Source organism: Bombus terrestris, chromosome 10, assembly GCF_910591885.1.
Source record: "Bombus terrestris chromosome 10, iyBomTerr1.2, whole genome shotgun sequence".
NCBI classification, from domain to species: Eukaryota; Metazoa; Arthropoda; class Insecta; order Hymenoptera; family Apidae; genus Bombus; species Bombus terrestris.
The window spans coordinates 3,204,983-3,221,250 of NC_063278.1; the positions used below are offsets into that span (position 1 = coordinate 3,204,983).

Below are 16,268 nucleotides of genomic sequence, written 5' to 3' on the forward strand. Positions count from 1 at the left end.
CTCATTGTCTCGCATGCTATTTACACGCAAAGTTCTACAAGCGTATGTAACATTTCGTATGATTAAACGTACGAATAAGTTCTTCCCATTCTTACGAAAAAAAATCGCGAAGAATTCGTTTCTACACCGTAGAATATCGGTACGTAAATTAGTGATAAATAGCAAATACGATGTAAGCCGGAAACCATAGTGAGTCATCCTGAGGCAAAGATTATAATAAATAAAAGATATATTAGGATGTTCAAAAAATTGCTTTCGCCTTATAATGAAATACTAGATGCACAACAGCTTTAATTTTATATTACTTTTTATCGAATTATGTCTGATTCATTTGGTTCTATTGGAACGATAAATAAATAAATAAATAAATGTATATACAAATATAATATTTCATAACCGGCTGTACGTATAATGGAATATTACGACGCGACTAAATTGATTTCTAAAAATCAATATGCGACGATAAAGCTCTTGTTTTACGCGTTATTTCACTGCTTCGATCCCTAACAGGTTAATTTTGTCAAACATCTAACCACAATTATGTAACAAAAAAAAAAGAGAAAAAAAAATAAATAGGAAAAAGGAAAAACAGAAAAAGAAGAAAAAAAAAAATAACTATCCTATCCATGAGAAAACGTGCCATGAATCGTGAAACGAATCTGAAAGCAGTTAATTAAAGCGAGATGCAGGTCGGTAGGCTCGTAACAAGCATGCAATAAATGTTGACACGAAAAAGCAGATGAGTCACTGGAGGACCGTAGAGGGACCAGAGAGAATCGAGCACACTTTAGACCACTAAACCAGCTTCGCGACCTCTCTCCTTCCTCTCTTCTCTTACTCGCTTCTATTCTCTGTTTCTCTCTCTTGCGACAACCAGGTGAGGCAACTAAGAACGAAAGGAATTCCTGGCCGCGCGACCTTGGTAGGTCGTTCGTATCCGAGTCGTTTACCTGGACCGATTTGCAAACGTTGATGGAGGTAACCGCGATGCTTCGACTATGGCGGACACGCTCGACCTCTTTCAACGAGACGTATCAAAGCGCGCGAAGGAAAATACGCTGGGCAAGAAGATATCTTAATATATCGTAGCGTAAGCCGTAGAGGATATTTATTTTTCCATTCATAGCATCCGGTTTACGAGCACAATCGCTCCTTGTCGTATGAAACGCTCCGCGTTTCTTTACGGATATAATCGCGCGCGCGCGTGCGCGCGCGTGTGTGTCTGTGTGCGTGTAAAGTTGGCGCCCCCAAGTGCAAATTTTCGTAAAAGAAACAAACAGTATTCGTCTGTTCACGATTCGTCGAATTAAAAACCCAGTTTGTTTGTGCGTTCTTCGAAAAGGAAGAAAAAAAAAAAAAAAGAAAAGTTATCGCAGAATTAAAGAATTTGTCACGAGCACCGGCGTGAATATTTTTCGTTGACGAGCAAGTGGCGTACGACTGTCTACGTTCGACCGATAAAAATCTTCGTTTGGCCACTTTCCAAAACAAAGTTATCAGCCACCGAGGCGAATAATTTTCTCTAACGAAATTCGTTTTTATCTCTCACTGTTTTCAAGTTGTTGCTTGTCCCAGTTACGCCTGGCAACCCGTATAAACGCAAGTTTAAACTTTCTTTTTGCCACCACTTTGCGTATTTGGTTACAACGTCGCACGCGCAATTGCTTCGATACTTCGTTGGACCAGCGAAGCGCGCTTTGAATTTCCAACATTGAGTCGACTGTTTGCAGAGATTTTAATCAGAGTGAATGGAACAAATCGTACAACGATATTCCGTGAATTTTTCGATTTACGAAAATTCGTACGAGATGCGTATATACGCTGAATTGCGAATAACGAAGCACATTGGACGTTTCGAAAATTCCAAATTGAAATTTCTGCTCGTACGGGGAAACAAGATATCGCGTTACAGGGAATAGACAGGGAAGCAGTAAAACGTCGATGGAATATTTTTTCAAACCGCTGGTAAATCCACGACGTCTGATATCGAGTTTCATATTAGCACGTTCGACTATTATACGTCTGTTTTGTTATTTACAAATTAGATTTTCTAACAAATTCGTACGCGTATCTTAGATAACATCAGAGGTGTTAACGTATATATTTTGAGTTTACTTTCTGTTAGAACAGCAAATTTCGTACGCATATCGTAGAACTAGAGCGAAACCAAAGAAAAATAAATCGATACCGAAAGCTTGTTTAACGGAGATTTATTAGTGTGATATAATCATTTAATTTACGGATTAAATTATACAACTTCCTGTGAGAAGATGTTAAAATTAAACGTATTGATATCGCGACTAATATATATGGTTAACGAAATAGTTTTAGTTTATTGTAATAAAATGAAAGAAAAAGAAGAAGAAAGGAAAAAAGGAAACTAAAAAAAGACCGGAGTAATAAATATCTCTCATCACGCACGTTTTCATCGAGACGTAAATTTAATTTAATCGCGTTCGCATCGACAAATCGTATTCAAAATCATCGTTTGCAATGGAAGTGTAAAAAAATCACGTAACGCGAAATTTCTTCGCGTAATAAACGCTGATAGAGCAGGTGCAGAATTTCCGCGCCACTGATTCCATTAAAATGCTTATTTCCGCTGGAATGTATCGCGGTGGTCGGAACGAGCTGAATTTCAATGTTTGAATTTTCCAGGCGTGTACTATGTTCGATTTAATCATTTACTAACGCACAATATATACAATACGTATAATTCGTAATTGGCACATTTCCAAGATTGAATTTTTAATCTCGAACGATGTAAATATACGAGTTGCAAATAAGAGAGACGCAGAAATCGGTATCACTCGAGATGTTTCGTTTTATATTTCGATTGGAATGAATTCGAGACGAGAACCGATTTCACCGAGGAAAATTAATATCGGAAATTGATCGTAGCGAATTGGTATCGGAAGCGATGATTGCAAATCGATATAATTTCCGTTACGATTTCGTATACAGACGATTCAAAAAATCTACGAATCTGTTAGCTTCTCAGTTATCGACGGAGATTTGGCAAATGCTCAAAAATCAGATTTCTCATTTTCCAAAGAGAACGCGTTGAGATACTTGTAGATGGACTTTCTTACAATTTCTTTGAATATTCTTCGATACCTTATATGCGTGGCAGTGATTAATTCTCACGTCGAAAGGTTTATTTCTCTTCTTTCTGTTTCTATTTACCGACCGTTCTCCGCAGAATCTGACAAAATCGTCTTTCTTTATTTGGAAACTGATCGAGTTCCACGCCGATTACAGGCTGTCGTTAAAGTCAAATGCTGCGCAACAAAATATCGATGCGTATTTATTCGCGTAGTATCATCCCCAGATACGAACGTGTACGCTCAATTTTGTGTCGATAAAATACCGGTACTTTCGTATTTTCGGTTGACTCTATTGTCTTCCTCGCTTCTATTATCACCCGAAATAGATGTTATGTTTCGATAATATTATTAACGCTAACTTTACCAGGCCCGGTCGAACACGATTGGTTTAAAAATTTAATTCAAAATTTAATTCAAAATAAGAAATTGATTAATCGGATAATATAAGAATTTATACAAAGTTAGACGAACAAACGATATAACGATGAGATATTTTATCATCCGAAACTTTACCATCCAATTGAATTCTTGTGTTCTTTGCGTATTCCACGGTTTCTGTGAGTAAAATAGTAGAATAGTTCGAAAGAAGCAGTTTACCCGACGAGATACTAACGCGAGGAAGAAACGACGAGGACGCCAGGGTTAAATATCAAACAAATAATTGTTTTTTTTACCGATAGCCGAGAAATCTCTTGTTCTCTGGACAGAGAAACTGAGATGTGCGCGAAGAATACGATTTTTCGAATCTCAGAGCGTGTCTTACTTTTCAACGATATCGTCTAATTGTGAAATAATTAAAAACTCAAGCCCATTGTGAAATTTTGTTCGTAACATTAAAACGAAAATTGACAAAACTGTCTGTATAATTTCAGGGTTATAAGGTGAAACAAAACAAGTTACAACGAATGAAAATTTTCTTCTGAATTTTTATCTTTGGCTGTAAAACACATATAAACTCAATGTTAATTTTATTACGTTTCCTTCCGATATTTGGTAGATTTTTCTTTCTTCTTTCACTTTTATCAATCTGTGTGTACGCTGACCATCAACTTATCCAAAGTTTCCTTTCGAATATCCGGCCTCGCGCGGATTTTATTCTTTTCTTTCAAGTCCGACGATATTTCCTATAGATGGTTTCTCTCGATCGTAAACTTTCCTCGCTAGAATTGGCCTCAGGTTCTCTCGATCGGCTCCGGACACGAGTGCACGACGCTAGTCGTGATAATAATTCTATTCCGAAATCTCCAAACCAATATTTTTCGTTCTGGCGGCTGTACGAATCGAAGCATCGTCTGGCTGAAAAATCGTCCTTTTATCTTCCGTCTCGATTACGAGAGGCAGCAATTAAATCTACCCTTTGCAAAAATAATTTCGCTCCGCGTATCCACGTTGGCACGATCGGTGATTTCTCCGGAAATATCGAAGAAAGGAGGCGGAAAATGTGTTTTTCCTCGTCCGTGATTACACGCAGCACACTGTACGTACCTTAAGAAGGATGTAATGCGACGGCAACGATCAACGACGACGACGACGACGACGACGACGATGATGACGACGACGACGACGATCAACGAAATATTTATACGTAACGATCGTTATATATAGACAGCGCGTAAATATAAAATCGAGGAAAAGAAGACGATCGAGGAAAGAATCCGCGGTATCAAAGAACCCCTCGAGCCGGTTGAACAATTATCAAAAAATTATCTGGAGCGTGTTAATGTGTCGGCAACATGTAAACGACCGGTTACGCAAAATCCAATACGTGGCATGCTGCTTGAATTCATGTCGATGGAATTAGCTTACCGGCATTCCTCTACCGTCTTTGAGGGTAAGCACACGCAACATGCTTCCTGCAACTATTTCAATCGATACGCCGCACTCGAGTGAAAATCTTGTGGAAAGTCCGAGCCGCGTTTCCGCTCGAAATCGTTCGCTCGCTCGCTCGCGCGGATCTTCGTCGAGTCCGGAACCGACACGAAGCGTATTCCTATCGGGTGGACAAAACTCTTCTCGCCGCGGTTACAAGCGTAAAGATTGACGAATACAAAAAAAAAAAAAAAAAAAAAAAACGTTAAACGTGGCAGGCGATGGTTTTGCCGGATACTTTTCTTCTTGAAATTTTAGTTGTTTTTTAATTCTGATTTTTGTTATTTTAATTTCTTTCCCAAAAATTTCTTACTTCGTCCTTCTTTGCTTAATAATTTTGTTAATGTTTATTCAATTATATATATATGTATATTAGATTAATTGGAAAGTTCTGTTTTCAATTTTATTCTGTATTTTACCATTGAACGAATATAATATAAATAACGGTACTATTTTGTTACTTTAGACGAGTAACAATTGTTAAAAAATTACTCAAAAGATAGCTAAGAGATGGATTCTTTTATTACATATAAATACATTTTTTTTTTTTTTTAAGCAAGTTTTTGGATCAATTTGGAAATTCGAAGCGACTCGTTGGAAGAAACAGTTCGACGAGCTTCGAAGTAAAAGGTTAGACAAATGGGGTAGGTGGCTTGTCGTGAATAGGCTAAGGGGGATGTTGTAAATTATGGAAATAGCGGTGAAAATATTCCTGAACCCTTTGAAAAAAAATAAACATTTATTTTTAACGCGGAAGGGAAGTTCATAAAACACGGACAACGCATGTAATATTAGAAACACGACGTTGCTGTCGCATCGCGTTACAAATTTTCCAACTCTCGAGTGTATCGAGATATTTGATAAAATCATATATATTCTCGTAATTTCCGCGATTTTCTTTCTATGGACCAGATACGCGGAAAACGATAGAAATAGTCTAACGGCAAAAATGGAAGAATTGCAAAAGAAATTAAACAGAAGAAATAAATTGCCAAATATCTGTGACTCGATGGCATAGACAACGAAGTAGCAAAATATAAATGGAAATACTTGGCGATTTAGCAAAAAATCTGGAAATTGCTTGGCAAAAATTTCGCTCGACGAATCGATTTCTTCTTTTTTAAAAACCGGAGAGATCGATAGAAATCTTCCAACGACAAAAACTGGGAGACTCTCGCAGAATGGAAAATAAATAAATCGGCAAGATAAAAATATACGTATAAACTCGAGGAATAAAGGTACGGTCGATTTGCTTTCCTTGAAAACCGAAACTACCAAACAAACAGAACTTTCGAGTCGATCTAATACTCGCAAGCTTCGAGCCGCTTTTAAAGTAAGAATACGCTCGTAATCGAACGCGTGCAGAGTTGGTGTTTTACGGAATCACCGGTCTGCTAGAGCTAATTGCAGGATCCGATCGAAAGCAGGGAATTAACATTCCGCGGGTTTGCTTTAGCTGGAAAGCTTATTTTTAACTGGAGTTCGTGTTAGCCGCCAACGGAATTGAATTCCTGTTTTTACGTGACGCCGAGAGAGCGTATTTCCGATACGCCTTAGGTCCATTTACGGTGGCTATGAAAAAGTATCTCTGCGTTGCGCCCTTGTTTTCCAACGAAACGTTAGTCAAATATTGCCTTGGAAACTAAATGGTTGCGGGTTTTCTCATTAGATGGTATTGACAAAATCCGCGATCACTTAGTTGCCAAACCAAGTAGCTTCTACGCTTCGCTCTCGCGATACAAAATTTTTCGTTTAGCAATCGCGTGAAAAAGGTACTATTAACGTAATAGTACTATTAGCCTAATATATTTGAACTTAATTAACCCTTTGCACTCGAGAGGCGACTCTCAGTCACCACGGCGTTCCGTACTGCAGCTCTAGTGGCGAGCGAGAAGCGACAGTCCCTGTTTATGTTAGATTTCGACACCTGCAATTGATGCGAGTGCAATATTGGTAGGTAAATTGGTTCTTTTGTTCTTTGTGTTCTTTGTTAGCAAGTGTCAGGCGTTAGACTTTAAAATGGAGGTGAAATATTTAATCCCATATGCCTCTGAAACTATAATTCTGACAACGTCTCCAAATTTACTTTGGATTCGACGATTATGGCAAAGGTATTATAGTTTAGAAACCTTTAAAAACTGGTTTTCGGAAGTGATATTAGCTGAAACGAAGATGAACTTGATTTTGAACTGTTGAAAAATTAGATCAATTATATTGAAGGATACATCTTGGTGAATGATTTATAAATTACCATAAAAAAAAAAATACAGAAATTAATATTACAAAATCATATTTTCAAAGATGTAAGTATAGATAAATTATTAGAATATAATTTTTGCTCGCAAGTTAATTTCTATATAAAATCATTTTACGCTAGCTGTAAGACACGCGTCACGTATACGCTAAATCATACGGAGTAGCTGCTACGCCCACCGAAAAAGTCCTCGGGTGCAAAAGGTTAAGCATGTACATATATACACATTGTTATACACTAATTAAGTTGGATATTAAAATAGGTGTATCGGCTTACTGGATAAGATAAAGAATCGTAAAGCTGAGTTGGCAATCTTATCGGTTTCAAGGAACCTACAATATATACGAGTGTCTTCGATACAGCAGGAAAGAAGCTGAACGAGGATATTTACATTCGTTTATCGTCGATCAGGCATTCGGGAGATATTCTATAATCGTGTTAAATGATCCATAACGACGTAAGATACGGTATACTTTTTTTTCTAATGTTAATACGCTAAAAAATATTGTAAAATGTTAGTCTAACAAATTGCAGAATATTACGTAAGCATAAGGCGATAAAACGTAGAACGAGCGATGCGATAAAAGCACATTTATTTCTTCGAAATATCTTCTTCGACAGATTTTAGAGGAAAAATATGTTTACCGTATCTTAGATCGAAATATTATTTTCATTTATCAACGCATAGATGTAGAAACGTCACTTTTAGAAACACAAAGTTAGTTCTTCAAAGATTTATCGTTTTTATGCGTTTAAAAAAAAAAGCGTGGGCAGCTTTGGGAAATGGAACTTCGCGCGTTCGTATCTTACGAAAATAATAAAGTGCAAATGTAAATTCCGACTTGAGATCCAAGCGATATACAACGTGACTTTTTTTGAACGTTCTACGCCGGACTATAAATAAAAAATGTTTAAATATAGCTAGCTTACGAGTATCGGCCTACTCGCGTATAGTGAATCATAGAATTTGCAATTTAAACTTTCCAAGAAATAGAAACCTTGCACAATGTGCGTCTTTTTTCTCTTTTAACCGATACAGGATTATCTATGTCGAAGCTGCCATGAGGCTTCGATGTTTGAGAAACTTATATTTTAATTTATCTGCAAATGTGTTTATCAATCTTCCAACGAACGATTTAAGCAGAGTAATTGAAAACAACGCATCATATTTTACACGAAACATTCGTCTAATTGTGAAATTAAAGATTAATAAAAAACAGTTAAATCTTTAGCTAGGTTTTTTTTTACTTTTGCAAATGTAAATACAATTTAACATGCTTCTAATGCAACTACAGCTATGTATATATATATATTTCTCAGACATCGTCAAAGTAAATTTAAACGATCAATTATCTATTAATAATATTGGATTGGCAACTAAGTGATTGCGGATTTTGTCATTAGGTGGCATTGACAAAATATTATTATTACGCGCTGTACAGTCATTTTTTTTTTTTTACCAAACATACGTTCGCGATAAATATTTGGTAATTTCTACATCAGCAAATTTCCAAGTTGGTTTCTTCAACCAAGACAATCGCGACACTAGCGCTGTGTCTAGCCACGGTGCTAATGAAATTCGAAAATAACGCGGACAGCAAAATTTCCTATGGCAAGTAGGTTGCATTACTTTTGCCAGCCATCGTACGTTACATTAATTTTGAACATGTAAGAGGACGATGAGAGAAGCAGAAACTACCGATGGCTATAAATAAATTGCTCGATGGCGATCTAACGGTGTAATATCGAAATACGATTGTGCAATTTACGAAGCGTAGGTACACGATTGGCTAGGTGACTTTCCAACTACGTACACACGTATATGCTATCGCCAACCATTGATAACGAAGATTTCCATGCACAAAGCCTAAATAAGAAGAACAGGTCACTTACAAATACAACTTTGTCCTCGATTCCCCTCCCCGCGCAGTCCAATAAAGAAGAAACTTTACAACGCATTTCTTCCCGCGTACGAACAGAGTTTTATTCGAAGACTGGACGTCCGCGATTTCTTCGCAGAGACGCGGAAAACCAACTCTCTCTAAGCTTGTTGTTCGCAATTTGGTAAGATACCCGCGTCTATCTGGAAACGCATAACCGACAGGCAGAACGTCACACGATCGGCGAACGTTCCCGATCGTCTCTCCGAGAAATGTAAAGAGAATTTTCTGATCTCGTTGCTGATAAGCCACGAGAATCGCAAATTGATCCGCGTACGTAGATCGCGCGATCCAGAAACGCAGGACTTGGTAGCTAGGAGCGTGCAACAGCCCTAAAAATGCCTCGTAACGTGTCGTAAAGCTTCTAAAAGGGAAACCGTACGCGCGTGCTAACTTTCCTCGCGAAAGACGTCGACGATGCACCGTTGCTACTCTGCGAACCTCGCGAACTCTGTAAATTTCAAGAAAAAGTCACGAATCGACCGATGAACATTCCCTCTTCGCCCGGCTGAAACGCAATTCCCTGGCGATCGCGATCGAATCCACGGTTTACCTGGGAAGCGGAAGTCGATGGCGCAACGTTTGAGAACGCGCGTCGCGAAGAAAGTCATCGCGTTGAAGTTTTCGTCACGGACGACCGAGCTCCGCGGCATGCGATTACGAGATCGAGCGGCTGGAAAACGGCGGGTGCGTAGTTTTCCTGGAACGGCGCGGCCGGAGGAAACGACGGAGGATCGCGAAACAGGGACGGAAGAACGGCGTTCCTTCCGTCGTTCGACGCAAACGAGAATAGACTGCGGTCGCGTCGCATCGAAAATAGCCGGGCGGAACGTAAATTTTGATGGCGCGCGCGCCAGTGTCGTAAGTCGCGCCGCTAAAGCGGGAAAGTGGGTGACTTACACGGCCCACTCAGGGTCAAGAGTAAACGAAGACGATACTGGGTTAGGCGAGTTCCGTGCCGGATGACTGTTCAACTTTTAAATCGTCAGACGCGAGGAGTAAGATTCCACGTAAAACTAGCGATGGCACGAACAATCGGTTACATCGTCCTAAGCGTTTTAGAAGCCTTCCGTCGATCACATTTATTGGAAAACAGATTATATTTGTTGCAAGATCGTAATCTCTGCGTGTACATGTTTTATTGTTTATCGTAGCGAAGCTTAAAGGCTGCTACGATCTTTGTTTGCATAGGCATACGTTTACCAGAATTAGATGTTTACTTTTTAACGCTAATTTTACCAAGCCAGATTAAATGACCGCTTCTAAAATGTAGTTTGAAACTGTACACATTCATCGTTATTTCTTCTAGCCGTCTAACTTTATGCTAATTCTTGTATTATCCGATTAATCGATCGCCGAATGTTTATCGATATAAAAATTTACATAAAGGACGAACGAAAGAGACAACGACGAACGTACAGTTTTAGATTAAATTTTGAAACCGGTCGTTTGACCGGTTCTGGTAAGGTCAGTGTTATGTTGCCGAGTGACTGCAGAACGATCGGCCGATCGTTTGACATTGTACGAAACGTAACTGATACACGTCCGATGCTCGACTGACATCGATCGTGAGAGACAAAAACGCATCGTCGAGGCTAACCACGTCGATCGAATAAAAATTCATTTCGTGCAATTTCAGCGATGAAAAAAACTGTTTTCTATTCGGTTTGGAAAACTTTGATCAAGTAGTTATGGAAATAAACGTATCTAACTAAATTTCGCGATTTATCTCTTATTAAATGTATACGCGTCGCTAACTATACGAGAAAGATCAAAGAAATGGATTTCTGCTTGTACAAAAGGGCTTAAGTCAGATGTTTCGCCATCTCCGAAGTTAAACGGAACACCCTGTAGATTAAAATCGAAATTTCAGTACGCGATAGAATTACTCGTCTTTCGCGTCAAGCTTTGTTCTATCTTTTCCAATATTCTCGTTGATTCGCGAAATTAGCTGAAAAGAGATTATTCCTATTAGCAGGTTACTAGCTAGTGAGATCATCTTGTTATCATCAGTTTTTATAGTAGATAGGCGTAATACGTGATTCAAGCTGTGGCAATCGGAGCATGCATACGTTGAAGGCACTTGAAGGTGACCATTTAATGTTTGCTTAGCGATGAACACTTCTTATTGGCCTACTAATGTTGCTTGATTTACAGGTTTAAATAGATTGAACCTATTCGTACAGTGTCGAAGTAGTGCGCTGCACAGAAGACGTAACATTCGCCACTGAAATATCTGTTTTGTCATCGAACATTTGATACAATTGCACGATGTAATATGATCGGAAAAGATCGCGAACGAGGTGTATCGTTCGAGTTTCTGCAACGTAAACACGTTTCTTCGAGAATCTTCAAATAGTTCGAAATAGAACAAATTTATGTCGCTTCGATCGAAAGAGAATTTTTCTATTCATTGAACTGTATCTATTCCCAATGGCAGGTTGAAAAAAAAGAACGAGAAAAGAGAAGAAAAAAGATAAGGAAGAAAGAAAGGAAGAAAAAGAAAAAAGCGATAGCTGCGGCGAGTGCACGCAACCTGCGGGAAGTCCTTCGGATCGTTAAGGAGAAGCAGGAGAAAACGAACTGACCCGGAAGCTGCTGGCGCATCAAAGCAGACGGAAGCGGTTGAGTATAATTTGCAAGAAAGCACCAAGTCGAATTGCACCGTAAAAGTGACCCGTTGCGGTACGAGTGCACCGATATCGACTTTCGACCGAGGCAAAAGTAACACACGCGATATACTCGACGAGATTACGCTTTAACCCGGTGTACCTCGCCACTGATCAAAATTAAAAATCGAAAAATCAATTTTTAGCGTTTAGGAGAATTAATACGGTGAAGTATATTACGATATATAAGTATATTACGATATAGATAGTAACGATATTTTTAATACAAATATTTGTAATATTTTTTTGATATTTCTTAATAATAAAGCGCGATATTTATCGTAGAATATTTCCTATCTTTCTTTTTCCCATATACATACCCCTTGTGTAAATATTCTACTAACTGGTTCTAATATAATCTCCTACGACCGGAATTTGCTTTGCTTATCAGAGAAAACCACCAATATGATTACAGTTTCTCAGATTACAGTGCTTTGGGTTGAAAACTGGTCACGAACAAACTGATCGGTACAATTGTATAGTAATAAAATATCACGATATCGATAGCGCGGTAAGAAATGAATTTTAAGAAATGATTTAAAAACGCGATCAACGAAAATACAGACGCGAAAATCTCGAGAAATATTTTTCAGATATCTTGTCATCTTTTTCGCTGATTCTAACAAGCAGCCTCGTTAATTCTATCCTTTGCATAGAAACGTACGTACGCCTCTGCTGATTTTTTCACAGAATTCATTACAAAACTTAGTAATTTATACAGAATTTTAATTATAAAATTATTAAAAAAAAAAAAAGGATAATAAAAGCTGTAGCGAGGTTCTATTCTTTCGTATTATTCTTTAATCAATGAAATTAAATTACGAATAAAATGGAATTAAATAATGTGGAATTGATTCATAAAAATGAAATCCTTTTGTGTTACTTCGGAAGCATTTTTATTCTCAAGTTAGGTCTTAAGTAAACTGCGAGTTAGATAAAAAAGAAGAAGGTTTTTCTCAACCGATAAAAGGATTATCGCGATTAATTAAAACGACGATATCTAAAATCGGATAATTCGACGAATTTTAGCAAGTTCTCCAACGAATAATTTGATTTGATAATCTATCACATCCCTAGGAATGTGATTTTTTAGTCGTTAATTTATTCTTATTATATATTTTTTATTCTTTATTTTAATAACATTCGTGTCTTATTGTTACGAATCGATCAAAAATTCCAAACACTGATAAGCTACTATGAATTACTCGACGAGATACTAACGATATAAATATTAATTTATTTAATTATTTGGATATGCAAAGATTCGTAATACCGTATTTTAAGGAAATTAATGAATTTCAAAATATTTACTATAACGCATATTCGATTTTATTTATTCAACTTCAATTACAAATATAATAAATGAAATATTAATCTGCTGCCAGCGTACGCATATTAACTGAAAATAGTACGCGTAACTTTATTCGATACCGTTTCACCATAACTTCTTATTATACAGAGCTACTTTTAAATAACATTTTTACACGAGATAAAGAAAACGAATAGATTGAATAAACGCACTCGTGACTCTCAGATTACGCTAAACAGTATAGTATTCGTTGCTGATTTATTGACTGTAATAAATGAACGTCAGGGGGGAGCATTATTTATTGTCACGATAACAATGTGCTATTGTACCACATATTGCGATAATTTGATCGCCCGTAATTTTATTTATAGATACGTATTTCTATTAGCTTCTATTTTATGCTTGTGCATAAATTAAACTAGGTACGAATTAAATTAAAAGTTTCATTTCAAGAATATTCGTAGAACGAACAACCTACATAGAAAATAATAACGTTCTGCTGCATCTATTATTCTACGATTTCATTTCATTCTTTCTGCTAACTATACCTCCAAACAGATTATGCTCATCAGAGATATAGTTGTTTAAAAAAAATATATTTGTAATATATATTTATAAAAGAAAGAAAAAAAAATAAAGTCGACGTATATTTATTAAAAAAAAAAATAAAAATAAAAATAAAAAAACAATTTCTCGTAGAAGAAAGGGGTGACAGAAATATCGCGTGTAACATGTACTTTACGTTCTGCAAGTTTTGCAACCAAATTCCTATTTCTCCGCCAAATCCTGAAATAAATTACTACTACCACTACTACTCTTACTACTATCACCAGAAATTTCACTATGAAGCAATGAACAAACAATTCTACGAATAGTTTCTGATTATTTTATAACTGTCGTATTCGGGTCATCGAAAGTTTTACGATATCGAATATTGTAGCGTGCGAGAAAGTGGTTCGGGCAAGTGATCCCCAAATTACTGGAAGCCATGCCATCATTCTTGCCTCTATTATTATACATTGTGAAGAATACTTATTCCATTGGCATTATTATTATTCCAATTTATTATTCCGTAAATCAATCGTGTCGATGAATCGAACAACATAAAATTAATATTGCCCTGTTGTTTACGTGAAAAGATAAACAAGGTGACCTTGGAACAGTTGAAAAGTCGTGGACACCATTACGGTATATGTAAATGCTGTATACACGTAATTATAATTTTAATATAAACGGTTATACGTCTGCGATCGTTTCTTCTATCGTTCTTTAATTCGGATAAATAATTTAAGGGAATTTATAATCGAGCTTGAGATCGCGTTATACATATAAATGTATAATTACGTTACTTTGCATAATGTATCGTTGTAATTTCCGTACAAGTGTTTATCGACGGAGAGAATTCCGCGCTATCGACTTTAAAATCAACGCTAGCCTCAGCCAGTGTTCCTTTGTGAAAAGAAACTTCAGTTTAGTAATTCCATGCATAAATTCCACTTCCGACCGCACGGCACACTTTCCGCGCCAAGTTTCCTATCTACGTGTGTTACAAAATACGCCCACGTTTCGATAATATGTAAAGGAGAGGTGTCGCAATGATAACGTACGCCTTATCACTCCTTACCGATTGTAATTAAACGCCATGTGAACTAATCGAAACGCGATACGTATGTACAGATAGACCCAGTTTATTTTGATAGACAAATTCTGTTGCAGTCCAATAGAAAACACATTTTTCGCTCGTAACATGTAACTCTCTTACTTTGTAAACAAGCGTATCTAACCTATTAAATGGATTACAAATTTGTCGCAAGTTATACAACGATAGAAAATACTTTATAAATCAATCTGTTATAAATCCGTTTAACACTAACCTACCTTACCAGACCCAGTCAAACGACCGGTCTCAATGTTTGATTTAAAATTGTACGTTCATTGTTATCTCTTTTGCTCGTCTAAGTCGATGTACATCCGTATATTATCCGATTGATCAATTTTTCAATTTTTGTTAATATACAGTTAAATAAAGTTAAATATTATTCTCGATATTTAATACGAGGGCTAATATTTAATAATTCATGTAATATCGATATCGCGTTAATAGGTATTCAGTACACATTAATGCATTAATGTTTTGCGCTGTTCGCTTGTCGTGTTATGCATACATTTTCCTGCAAATGTAAATATAATATTTTATAACGCGAGGAAACAGGAATCTTGCGAGTAAACAAGATTCCGGATGATATTAACAATTAATAAGCGATTTGCAACGACATATATAATACTGATATTTTATGGACAACGTTGAAAATATTACTGATCAACTTTCATAAAAAGAGTTGCAACTGGTAAGTAAACAAACATGGTGGATAGTCGAAAGAATATGGCTCGTCGTTAAGGTTAGTGCGACCAGACGCTATGGGCGCTTCGATTTGAGCAGCAGCCATCGGTGAAAATTTTCACGACCTCGAGCAACTTGGAAACGGTTCTCGACTACTTTGGCTACCGATATACACACACGTTATTTCAGCCAAACAGCACTATCCGCAAGAATTACGATGCCTGTTAAATTACGAAAGACACGCGCAATAACATTCTTCGCCGATAATTACGGTTGCCATATTACGACGATTCGTTGTTACAAAAGATCTATTAGCCGCATCTGCATGAATCGCGTTCGCCGGACGCCTTCTTTTCCAACGAAACGTTTCTATTTTATTCCTCAACGTTTCCTAGACGCACCTTGCGTTACCTCTTAATTAATCTAACTCAAAGTCCGGCCATAGATGTAACGCCTTGCTCGTAAGAGCACGTAATACTGCGAAAATACACTATCATCGATCAGCAGACCGTATACACGGTGCCCGAGAAAATATACGTATAAACATTCCTGGATCCCGGTAATTCGAACGATTCAATGCGTGCACCAGTGCCATTAACACGGCGCACGGCGCTAAAATACTTACGACGAGCCTCTTTAGACCTTACGATTGTAACATCTATCTAATTAAATAAATAAATATATATATATAGTAATTTTGAATGTTTATCGCTATGTAGAAATCTTTCTATTTTCGATCGAGAAATAGGAAATTTACGCATTTGCTTTACATATCTCTA

At 37.1% G+C, this 16,268-nt stretch overlaps 1 protein-coding gene across 12 annotated transcripts in view; it reads right to left on the reverse strand.

Annotated features, from left to right (window-relative positions):
• The window catches only part of LOC100647387 (arfGAP with SH3 domain, ANK repeat and PH domain-containing protein), a 56,582-nt gene that overhangs the window by 38,294 nt on the left and 2,020 nt on the right, over positions 1 to 16,268 (reverse strand). For 4 of the 12 annotated variants that reach the window (XM_048409408.1, XM_012312779.3, XM_048409405.1 and 1 more), the window contains exons 1-2: positions 9,724 to 9,956; positions 4,914 to 4,966 (exon numbers count right to left, since the gene is read on the reverse strand). The exons of 3 other annotated variants lie outside the window; for them this stretch is intronic. In XM_048409408.1, the coding sequence (XP_048265365.1) occupies positions 4,914 to 4,966; positions 9,724 to 9,823 (153 nt within the window). In that variant the 5' untranslated portion in view covers positions 9,824 to 9,956. Of the gene's footprint in view, positions 1 to 4,913; positions 4,967 to 9,123; positions 9,622 to 9,723; positions 9,958 to 16,268 lie in introns of those variants that run through there. 5 more of the 12 variants (XM_048409406.1, XM_048409410.1, XM_020865066.2 and 2 more) reach the window with 4 other exon arrangements.